Source organism: Balaenoptera ricei, chromosome 2, assembly GCF_028023285.1.
Source record: "Balaenoptera ricei isolate mBalRic1 chromosome 2, mBalRic1.hap2, whole genome shotgun sequence".
NCBI classification, from domain to species: domain Eukaryota; kingdom Metazoa; phylum Chordata; class Mammalia; order Artiodactyla; family Balaenopteridae; genus Balaenoptera; species Balaenoptera ricei.
Genome location: NC_082640.1, coordinates 36,161,701 through 36,173,764, shown reverse-complemented (window position 1 = coordinate 36,173,764; position 12,064 = coordinate 36,161,701). Strand labels below are relative to the sequence as shown.

The following is a 12,064-nucleotide window of genomic DNA, read 5'->3' as shown; positions in this document are numbered from 1 at the left end:
AGAAGGAAAATGAGAGTAGAAATATCTGATCTGTATACCTTTGGAGATCAAGTAAAATACTGGCCAGGGTGGTTAAGTGACCTAACATAACTTTCATTTCTTATGTTCATGTGACCTCCATGTAGGACTATGGCTACAGCAGAATAAAAAGCTCAGGACTATTAACTCATCTCAAAAATCCAACTACTAAAAAAAAAAAAAAAAAAAAAAAAAAAATCCAACTACTGTTCTATATAAACATATATAAGTCACATAGATTAATCTCCCTTTGGCCTAACAGACCAGACCAGTGCTTTTCAAACTACAGGTAGTGAAATTGATTTTGTGGGTTACAACCTGATTTTATACAAAATGAAATATAAAAACATCAAGATGCATCACATATAGTATGTTTTGGTGAAAATCTTTTTCTAGTGTGTGTGTATGAAATTAATATTTATTTCTTACTGTCAGTTACAGTCAAAAACAGTCTGAAAGCCACTAGACTAGACTGCAACAGAATCAATCAGCAACAATGACTCATTTCCAAAGTCTAAATACTTTTTCAAAATTATTGACTTAATCCTCATGTAGCAGTCCAGCGAAGGAGATAAGAACAGTTATGCCTTGTTTGAAAATAGCTGGTCTCATTTTGAAAGTCAAACAGAAGTCTTGAGGGAATTAATTTTCAATCCATTTAACATATGCTAACTCCAAAAAAAAAATGAACTGAGAATTCATAATACTGCTCCCTCTAAATATGCATTTCCTCCAAAATTAAAGATGTCATTAGTATAAAAGTTCTACTTCAGTGACAGAAAGGAAGAAGAGATCTAAAGGCATGGGTTTATTTTTTGACATTTTTCCCTACATAAAAGTTTTTCAATCTCTGTGAAACTCATTTTTATATTTGCTAACCACTACTGAACCTAAATGAACCCACCACTTACAACAACTCTCATCTTAAAACATATTTTGATAGAAACTAAGAAGTTACTAGTATGTTAGTAAGAATTACCCAGTCCACTTTGAAACGGTACCTCCACTTTTGGGGAGGCTTCAAGACTCTATAATCAGGCTTAGGGAATCCACTCAGAGCTTGAGTTTCAGTGATCAAGTGGGAGTAGTTGATTCACAGGCACCGTTTATCTGCCAACGAAGTCCAGCTTAGTTTGCCCCCAAATCCTGAAGCTATGTGGACCCTCTAGAGATGGCTCATCACACTCAGAAATCTGGAGGGGTAATATTAATGGGAAGTCCCCACAACTCCCAGAGCCTAAAGCCAACTTACTATTATAAAGTCACAGGGAAACTGCTGAAAGACACACTTGCCAAACCACAAAAACATTTACTGAGACTTTACTAGGTCTGGTGTTTCTAGGAGGTAATTATTAGGTACTTAATTAGCAAACACTTCCTTCATGTGTATTTTCACATTTGATTACTAGGAAAAAGGGTGAGACTAAGAATTATCACTCTCCCTGTTTTACAAAGAGGTTGTAATAAAAAAAGATGCCCACACCTAACAAACCAAGAGAGTGGTAGAATGAGGTGCTAATCTTTTAACTCCTGGTCTAGTTGTCTTTCCCGACATGGCAGGAAGTCTTGCTCAGAAATCTGGAGGATGTCACTCTAAATGTCTGAGCTCACCAATCATTAGATTATTTCACTCTTTTTAACCTCTACGTGGCTCTCGGTAACCCTACAGGTGGTACTTACCTAACTACAGCGAATTCTTATCAAGTAAGAAGATATAGTAGAAAAATTCAATTACTACCTCCATTTTAATCAGCTGAAAGGAGATTACATATACAAATGGCAGTGATACACTGTACATAGGAAAATGCTGTTACAGAGATTGGGAATGCAGTAAACTGGCAAGAAGTTACACAGGCTAGTAGTAGTAGTTCTTATGATTTAGCTTCTAGGCTCTACTGAACCAGTAACTCTCGTAACTACCCTACCTGATGTTCAAAGTAGATGTGTTCTCTCACACATAAAGGTTTTAGAACTTACACTAAGTCAACATCATGCTACTCATTCAGAATTGATTTTAATGGGTCTCTGCTTTCTTTAAATGCACAACTAATATTTATTTTTATATTGCCTTGTGTCAAAGGGCTTTCAAAGAGATATAGACTAAAGATAATATAATAAATGTTACAATAGTAAATGTTCTCTGACTGAAGATTTCCAGCTTCACAGAAACTTGTGAGCCCTACAAACACACATATATGTATGGTCTTTTTACATACCGCCAAATGCTTCTTTAGTCCTTTACCTAATCTGATATCACATTTCTTATGTTCTTGTGGCATTCTTAATAATCTGGGATTAAGACACTTAATTAAGTTGTCTTTAGGTGAATTTCTTAAGCTAAGTCTTGGTTCTCTTATGGGGATATCTACCTCATAGTAGTGTTATTATATATACTCATTCTAACTTGATAATCAAGACACATATACATTATTGATAGAATGTCATATATGATACATATATTCTGCCTAACTTGTAACCAAAGAAAATAATTCAATTAAATATTTGTGCTTATTAAATTGAGAAAGATTTTTAAAAGTTTGAATCATCTACTTTTAATGAATATGTGAAAAAACAAGTATTCTCTTATTCTGGTAGTGGGTAAGATAAGATAGTGAAATCTTTGTAATACAAACCTTTAAAACATGCACATGCCCCTTGACTCAGAAATATAATTTCCAGAGACTTGTCCTAAGGAAATAACAATTAAGCCAAAAGAATGTTTCTCAGAGTATTCTTTTATAGTATAAAACTGGAAATAAAATAAGTGTCTTACAATAGCAAGTAGTTATAATTTATAAAAATAGGTCCATGCCATAAATTACCAGATGGCTACTACAAATAATGTTATAAAAACATATTCATTGCCATTGAAAGTCTTCTAAAGATACAGTGTTTAGAGGGGAAAAAGGTTGCAAAACTGTATATATTACAAAAATTATGTACTTACACATATAGGTACATATTCATGATGCTTGTAAGTATGTCTAGGGATGTTACTCTTTCTACAGTGAACATTATTACTTGTGTAATAACTGTAACTCTGTCACACAGGTGAAATTAATATATAACATGAAGGTCAGTCCATTCTCTCTTTTAAATAAGGATAGTTTAAATAGTTTACAGTATGAGTAAATTGTTTTCAGTGCAAGGAACACTATTAACTGTTAAGGGTCCTCTATAGTTAGTACTTCTATTCTGTGGTGAAGGAGAAATTTAAAAAAATTCTAATCAGTTACAGACATTTTAATAAAATACATTAAAGATGAATTATTAGAAAATTAAAATTAAAAGGCATACAAATACAAACCTCAATTTTAAACCAGATTCACAAACAAAAAGTTACTCTATCAAATTGCTAAAAAATTTCTAAACTCTTGCTCTCAATTTCTGTATCTATCTTGTCACTGACAGATAACAAACAGTCCACAGACCATGCTTTCAGTACTGCTTGAAATGATTAAGAAATCTTTTTGCAGTGGGCTAACAACCGTATTAAGTGGACTATATTTTGATCAGACATCTGGAGACTCTTCTGCAATAGAAGATATTTCTCTAATAAACAGGAATATTTGGGCTCTTCCTCTACTATATTTATTAGTCTATAATGTTTTTCTAATGCTAATAGACATTTTCAACAAAGTCATATATCATTTTAAACCATCAGTCATTTTCCAAAAGAATCAAACACAATCTCATATAGTGGAATTAAGAGAATTAATATTCTTCAAATCATGGGGCAACAAGTAGTCATTAGGGCATTCCAAAGGGGATATGCCAGATATACAGATTCACCTGGCTGATGGAAAATGTAAATGTTGGTATTGAGACTTTAAGTTGCCTGTTTGCTCCCAGGGTTAAGCTGAAGAAAATGAGACAGTTTGCCAGTCTCAAACTGGCAATGTGAATATAGTCTCTTGGGGAAAGGCTGAGTGAGCCTGTGCCACTCTACCTGAGGAATGAACCAACGATGGACTTCTGTGGACTCAGGTAAAAGTAATACAGATTATAAACATCTTACTTTATGTCGAGATTGAAAAGAATTTAAGTGTCAACTGATTCTCTGAAAATATGTAGCCTGGTCTCCAGAAATAAAGGTTCACAGTCTAGCAGTTTACTGTCAAGGCCAAAAAAAAAATGGAAAGTGCTATGGATCAGAAACTGAGGATTCCCAACCAGTATTTACATTAATAAGAGGATAGGGAAACACTTTAATTATTCAATTACAATGTTTTAAAATTGCTGCAAGTTTAATCTGTTGGTAGAAAAACAAAAAAATACACCTAGTACAGTGCCTTACATACAGTAGGTACTCAATAAAAGTTCAATAAGAGTTCAGCTCTTTGAACTGTCATAGAGGGGTAAGTCAAATGCTTAATTCTTAAGTTTTAACAAGTGAGAGGTGGAGAGCTAGATCAAAAATATGATGAGCAATGAATGATTTACCATGAAAGGAACAGAAAGACTCTAGTAGAGTTAAGCAAAAGACAGAGGCAGAATCCAGAACTACAAAGAAGCCTCAAGAGAAAGCTGTGAAGTAGTAAATGAAGCTTCTAAAATAGTCAAAGGGAATAGGAAGATGCAACTTTGTAGGACTGAAGCCCTAAAGGAAAAAATTTCTCACTGAAAGCTAAGAATGGTGAAATTCAATCCAAGAAGAAGCTTGGAGTATTAGATTCTTTTTCCCCACCTCATACAAAGTGTGCTTTTAAAATTGAGGCATTATATACACAAATTGAGGCATTATATACATAATAGTGCATAAATCCCCATGTGCAAGCTTGATAAATTTTTACATACGTACAAACCCAGATCAAGATACAGAACATTTCCAGTGCCTCCTACCAGTCAGTAACCCCACCACCACCTCCACCTACCACAAACTGATCACCATTGATCAGCTTTGCCTGTTTTTGAACATCATGGGATCATACAGAAGGTACTGTCTTGCGTCTGGCTTTTTTCACTCAACCTTATATTTCTGAGATTCATCCATATTTTTGTGGGCATCAGTAGTCTGCCCCTTTTTATTGCTGGGTAGTACTCCACTATACAAACATACTACAAATTTGCTTATCCGTTCTCGTGTTGATGGACATCTGGGTTGTTTTCAGTCTTCTGCTATTATGGATAAAGCTGCCATGTACAAGCATTACTGTACAAGTCTTTTGGTGGACATAAACACCCATTTCTCTTGGGTATATGCCTAGAACAGACTGCCAAATCACAAGGCAGGCGTATGTTTAACTACAGTAGATCAGGCCAGTTTTCTAAAGTGGTTATATCAACTTACTCTCCTATTAAAGATGTTTGAGAGTTCTCATATAAAGTTAATTTTTTTTAAAATTTTAATTTATTTACTTATTAATTTATTTATTTATTTATGGCTGGGTTAGGTCTTCGTTTCTGTGCGAGGGCCTTCTCCAGTCGCGGCGAGCGGGGGCCACTCTTCATCGGGATGTGCGGGCCTCCCACCATCGCGGCCTCTCTTGTTGCGGAGCACAGGCTCCAGACGCGCAGGCTCAGTAACTGTGGCTCACGGGGCCCAGCCGCTCTGCGGCATGTGGGATCTTCCCAGACCAGGGCTCGAACCCGTGTCCCCTGCATCTGCAGGCAGACTCCCAACCACTGCGCCACCAGGGAAGCCCCAGAAGGTTAACTTTTAAAAAGCTCTTTAATTGAAACACAAGAGCTTTAAGACTTCCTGGTTTTTGTATTGTTTTTTGTTTTTCCATTTTTTAGAGTAGGGGTACATAAGCAGAGTGCTCACACCTCAGGGGATACACAAGATGATTTTAGAGGGTCTGAGAAGAAAATAGTACAACTTCTATCTTAGTTTCTTATTCTTTCACCTAAAAAGTAAATTTTACTAATATCCAATACATCAATTAACACTAGTTTGCTTATTTAGGTAGTTATATTTATTCACTTTAGGCATACTGTGACTTATTGCCATTTGTGTGTGCCTGGTTGAGTAGAATTATGGAACATCTACTTCTAACAGAATTCTCGCTAAATGAACAAGTGGCTAAAGGAGTCCTACAAAGATGACACTAATAATGTAAGCACAAGCAAACAAGGAAATGGCCAAGCTGACAGTTCTATTCTATAATATCTCTTTAGAAGATAAAAACTGTGACAATCTAGTCAGATGTCACAAGAAGGAGGCAAAAATATTCCAAAAATTAGTACTTTTTAAAATATAAACTTAATCTAGTACTATTAATGACATTTTGCCAATAAGAATTTTAAAACATAAAATATCTATATCATCTGTCATCCCTATTAGTTTTTTCGTATGTATCTTATAATAGGTATAATAGTACAAAGTACATGTATATGTAATTTTAAAGTAAATTCACACATAGTAGAGATGCATGCTCTATTTTTTTTTTTTTTTACCAACAAGGTACACAATCAAAAGCCTTCAGAGGGACTTCCCTGGTGGTTCAGTGGTAAAGAATCCGCCTTCCAATGTAGGGGACTCGGGTTCGATCCCTGGTCAGGGAACTAAGATCCCACATGCCATGGGGCAACTAGGCCTGCGCGCCTCAACTGGAGAGAAGAACTAGAGAGAAGCCCGCATGCCGCAGTGAAAGATCCTGCATGCCCCAACTAAGACCCTATGTGGCCAAAAATAAAAAATAAATAAAACATTTTTTTTAAATTAAAAAAAAAAGGCTTCAGAGACTCTTGTTTTAGCATAAGTATTTTTTAGTATTAAGCTAGTTAATCCTTAGGCATAATTGAACTTCTAATTTTTAAAGTCATATACAGCAAGTATACTCCATTAGAAACAGCCAGCTGCTACTTAATGTTAAAATAATACATCTGAAAAGGAAGGAGGACAACAATCAACTGGGAAGAGGCATAAGGGAACTTTCTTGGGTACTGGTACTGTTCTGTCCCAGTAGGGGCTTGCATTATACCAGTGTATACATTTGTCAACTCACTGAATGGTACATTTAAGGTAAGTGTGTTTCAGTCTATGTAAATTTTACCTCAAAGGAAAAAAAAAGAATCTATTAAAAATATTGACCTCTAGTTAATGAAATACATTCTGGAGTGTCTAGGAGTAAATTATCTGCAACTTACTTTGAAATGCATTAAAAAAAAGATGGACTGCTGTATGGATAGAGGGATGGATATGTGAACAAATAGGTGATACAGCAAGTATAGCAAAATGTTAAGTGCAGAATCTAGGTGGTAGATATATGGCTGTTCACTATACAATTTTTTAAATTCTCTCTATGTTTGAAATTTTTCATGATAAAATGTTGGACAAATAACAAATCTACTTAAGAGCTGAAAATTTTAAATAGTGTAGTGATACAGGGGAAAAATTAGAAATTCAAAAAGCAAAAAAGATAGGAACATTCAAGTACTGCTGCTTAGTGCTTTTACATACACTAAATCTGTGAGGTGAGAATTATCCCTATTTTACAGAGTAGTAAACTGAAACTTAGACTACAGAACACACCCTGGGCACAGAGTGTGAAGCTCAGCCAAAAGCTGAAACCAACCTGATCAAATTTACTAGATGTGTGAATTCTCTAGACTCACATTCCTCACAAGGGGATTCCTAGGACCAAAACAAATGTCTTCTCTACAGCAGAGAAGTCACTTCTCCATGCCACGTGGACCAGCTCTGACCATCAGAAAGCTCCTCCCCATAGCCTGAAGAAATGTTTCCCCCATGTTCTCCCTCCTATGTTTCATTCCTTGTGGCCATATATTGATAGAATCCCAACATGGCTGGCGTTCATATCAAGAGACAATATTTGAAATTTAAATAAGTAGGATTTTCCCCCCCATACTTGATAATATCATCATCTACAAAGCTATAGCTAGGTGTAAAGTGGGGATACTATCTCACAGAATTGGGATGCAAATAAAACGAGAACACTGACACATTCAACTGTAACAAAGAGTAGGGACTCAAATATCTTTCTTCTTTTTCTAACCTTTACCTTTCTTTGGAAATTACAACATGTCACTCACTATAAAATATTTTTAAAAAATTAGAGACTTAGGTCCTTCCCTTGAGGAGCTCACGTTAAATGTGAACAGACACACATTTTTCCCCCTGTATTTACTGTATCTTATCTAACAATGTAATTGATTTTATTTCCTCATTTTATTTTCCATTTTGCCTTGGTTGGGAATTATAACTCCTAGGAATTTTATGTACAATTAAATATACAACTACGACTACTTCTGCAGCACTTTTTTGTTTCAAAATTACTACAGGTGGCCAACATATGCAAGCAACATGTTAATGAAATTTTAAGTCTATTTTCTTTTTGACTCTCAGGAGATATTTTCAAAGGTAAGATTAAAGAAAGCCATTGTGTTACAAGAAAATGACCAACTAGTGATGATAACTTTCAATTCACTTTTGACTATGTATAAACATACGTGCCCTATAGCTGTTTATTTCTTACTTAACGAATATATTCAAGGGGTTCCCTAAAGGACTCCTAAAGTAACAAATCTTGCCCCAAAGCATTATGGCACTGTAGTAGGAAAAATAACCCATTATTCCACCATGAAAACTTTGCCTTATTTAAGGAAAACCTACAATTCAGATGTGGAGAAAAGTTATTTGCACAGCCTCACGGAATCTGAATAAGACTGTTTTTTCCCCTTGAAATCTGAGGTTGTTAGTGTTGGAAGGAATCCTAGAGATGATCATTTTACAGTTGCAGAAATGGATATTCAGACAGTTGAGATGATTAGCCCATAACAGAGCCCAGACCTGATGCCAGGGTCCCCCAATTCCTGACCCAGTTTTCTTTCCATTTTACAATCGTGACAAACTAAAAACAAAAAAAGTGATTATGTCCATCCATTACTTCAACTTCACTAAATTTCAGTCTGGCCACCCATGATGTCACTTCCTTTTGTGAATGGGTGTATTTGGGGGAGGGGGGAATCTCAGTACCTTCACTTGCATATAATACAACATTTTTAGAGCCTGCACTCATACTTATGCCACTATTTCCCATGTCTACTTCTATTCCTCAAGTTTACTAACATAATCTTCAACATGTTTTGACCCTCCTTTTCACTGTTTCTTATTTCAAGCAATTAACTGCCAACTGTTATAAAATAAAAGTAAAAGGGATTTATTTTAAGACACAAAGCACACATGTTAGCAAAGGGCCTAATAAAATTTAATGTTATGTATTACACGCAGATGCTTTCTAGAGAAAGAGCCCAGCGAAAACCCTGCTACACAGAAAGAGAGCGCTATTGTGGACTGTTGTGGGAGGCCGAGGATAAGGTCTGGGATCTGACCTAAAACAAACATGGAGGTGAAAAGGCACGAGGAGCTTACAGGACACACCAGTCAGTGCCAAGCTGCAAGCTCCCGGCTATTTGGTGTCGGTTTAAAAGAACCATGGGCACCAAGGATGCACGTACCCCAGGACAAGGATAGGGCAGGCGGGGCACCCGGAATCGCGCTCAGGGAAAACTCAACAAGTCTGGATGGCGAAGGATGCAACGAGAGACGGATGAATGACTGCCAAGAGGCTCCAGCTAGCTCTCAATGACCACTACCCCTTTCCAGGATTTGCGCCGCAGGCGCCCGCCGGCTCTCCGACAGCCATTTGCACTACGCTCCCCTACGTGCCCCGACGTTCGCCCGGGACCGCGGTGTCTACCAACGACCCTGCCCGGAGCGATGGCCCCACTCCAGGCCCGCTTCCCGGCGGCGCGGGCTCCCGGTCACCACCGGCTTTCCGGGAGGAAGGCAGCGGCGGGCCTGCCGGGGCCGGAGCCGCCTTCGAAAGTGGGCGGAAGGATGGCGGCCCTCGCGGGGTGCGGGCGCGGCCCGGAACCCTCGCCTCCGGCGCGGCCCCGTCTTCCCTGCGCAGCGCCGCCCGCGCCCTCAGCCCCGGCCGCAGTCGGCCGCTCGCGGCGGGCTCCGCGCTCCGGGCTGAGGCAATGGGGAAAGGGGGCGGGCGCGCCATCATGAAGGGGAAAATGGTGGGCGGGCGGGCCCGCGCGCGGCCGCCGTACTCACCCGGGCCGGCCAGTGCGGGTAGCCCTTCATCTTGGCGAAGACCAGGTCGCCCGCCTTGTACTCGCGGGGCCGCGGACGCGCCATCCCGGCCGCTCCCCTTCCTGGTCGTCCTTGGGCGACGCGAAGATGCCGGGAGGCCGCCCCCCCGCGGGCCAACGGACTGCGCCGCGCTCCCCGCGGGCCTCGAGCCGGGCGGACGAGCGGCCGCTCCGACGAAGGGAAGCGGCGAGGCGGCGGCTGGGGCGAGGGGTGGGCGGGGGGCGCAGCAGGCCCGGCAAATCACCGCCCGGCAGCGGGGGAGGGGAGCCCCCGGCCGCTCGGCTCTCCCTGCGCTGAGGTTCCCCGCCGCCGCCGTGCGCTGCTCACAGGCGCCGCGTCGCCTGCCTCATGCCGCCGCCGCCGCCGCCGGCGGCCTCTTTCCCGGGCTCCCGGGCGCGGCGCGAGCACCGGGCCTCGCGCCTCCTCCGAATTCCTCCTCGGGCAGCGACCGCAAACACGATCTTATTATTGTTCTCGCGCGCGCTCAACATCCCCCCCCACCACCACCACTTCCCGCTCCCCACCCCTCCCCTCCAGGGCCGGCCGGTTAATTCCTAGGTACACGGCCGGCTCTTGCGCAGAAACCGAGCGCGCCAGCCCGGCAGCTCGGCGGGCGGGCGGTGGGTGCGTCTTCCCCCAGCACCGAAGCCCGCGCCGGGCGGACGGGAGCACCTACTCCAGAGGCCGCCCGCCGCCCGCTCTCTTTTGTTCTTGGCCCGGACCTGCCAGCCTCAGCCCAGCCAATCACCACCTGGCCGGCCCGCTCCCCACCCGTCCGCGCCACATCGGGGGCGCTCCCACCGGCACCCCCAGTCCCACGGCCACCTCCCGCTGACTGGTCTCCCTCCCGGCTCCCCGCCGCGGGCCGCTTCTGCGAGTGCTCTCGGGTGAGTGGGGCACAAAGGCGCTCCAGGCCGGGGGCCGGCCGCGCGAGGGGACCCGCTACGCAGAGCATCAGGCTGCTGGAAAGAGCACCGCTCTGGAGTCAGCGACCTTGTTGGGGTCTCACCCTAGGCCTGCCCTTCACAATGTGGTGTGACCCACCCAGGGCAAGTTAACCGGAGTCACCGGAGGTTATCTAATTTGCCAAGCGGGACAGTCGGGATTCGAACACGGACCTCCATAACTCCAAAGTCCGGAAGCGGTTATGCTTTTCCATGCGTGGGCCTTATAGGCCTGTAGTTTTGTGAAAGGGACTTATTCTGGCAGGTCACTCGTTTCCAATCCTGGCAACATTTTGGACAAAGTTTTTTTGAATCTGCCCAATGAATGCTGCCTCTCTCATCATCCTGAAGCTCATCTTTAAGAGGTCAGCTGACGCAGCTCCTGAGCGTAACGGACTTTATGTGGTCCTCATCTTGTCTCCTTGTTTGTGTCTGTCCCCTCTTCTAGGCTTTCTTGCCCTCTCCCCCTTTTATAGAAGCTACAGTTCCTCCCAGCATTTGCGTTCCTCACTTGCTGTGTAGAATTGTGCGTGTGTTTTAACCCCTGCTCGTGTTCCTTTAATGGGGCTTTAAATTCTCTAGACTTCCTGTGGATTGTTTACTTTAATAGTGCTTAACATTATCTACTAATGCATTTCCTTACTACTTGCATCTGGTGATTTTCCTTTTTAGATATTTACCCTTCCTCACCAGTCCTACAGGTTCACCTTTTCCTGTTTTCTCACTGTAGACTAGTCTAGGTCCTTTTGCCTCTGTTGCAAGAGCCTGTGTAAATCGTAGTCTCTTCGGGCTGCTATAACATAATACTGTAAATACTGTAGACTGGGTGACTTATAAACAACAGAAATTTATTTCTCACAGTTCTGAGACTGGGAGGTCCAAGATCAAGGCATAGGCAATTCATTTGTCTGGTGAGGGCCTGCTTCCTGGTTCACAGAAAATAGTCTTTTCTCTGTGTCCTTACATGGGGTAAGGGGTAAAGGGGAGGAGAGTGAGGCAGCTCTCTGGGATCTCTTTTATAAGAGCACTAATCCCA

At 41.7% G+C, this 12,064-nt stretch overlaps 1 protein-coding gene across 2 annotated transcripts in view; it reads right to left on the bottom strand.

Moving 5' to 3' along the window:
* HDGFL3 (HDGF like 3) overlaps window positions 1-10,552 on the bottom strand; it is a 73,469-nt gene extending 62,917 nt beyond the window's left edge. Inside the window, exon 1 of one of the 2 annotated variants that reach the window (XM_059912359.1) lies at window positions 10,046-10,552. In XM_059912359.1, coding sequence (XP_059768342.1) covers window positions 10,046-10,129 — 84 coding nt within the window. In that variant the 5' untranslated portion in view covers window positions 10,130-10,552. The remainder of the gene's footprint in view (window positions 1-10,045) is intronic. The other variant, XM_059912357.1, reaches the window with a different exon arrangement.
* Between the last annotated feature and the right edge of the window lie 1,512 nt (window positions 10,553-12,064).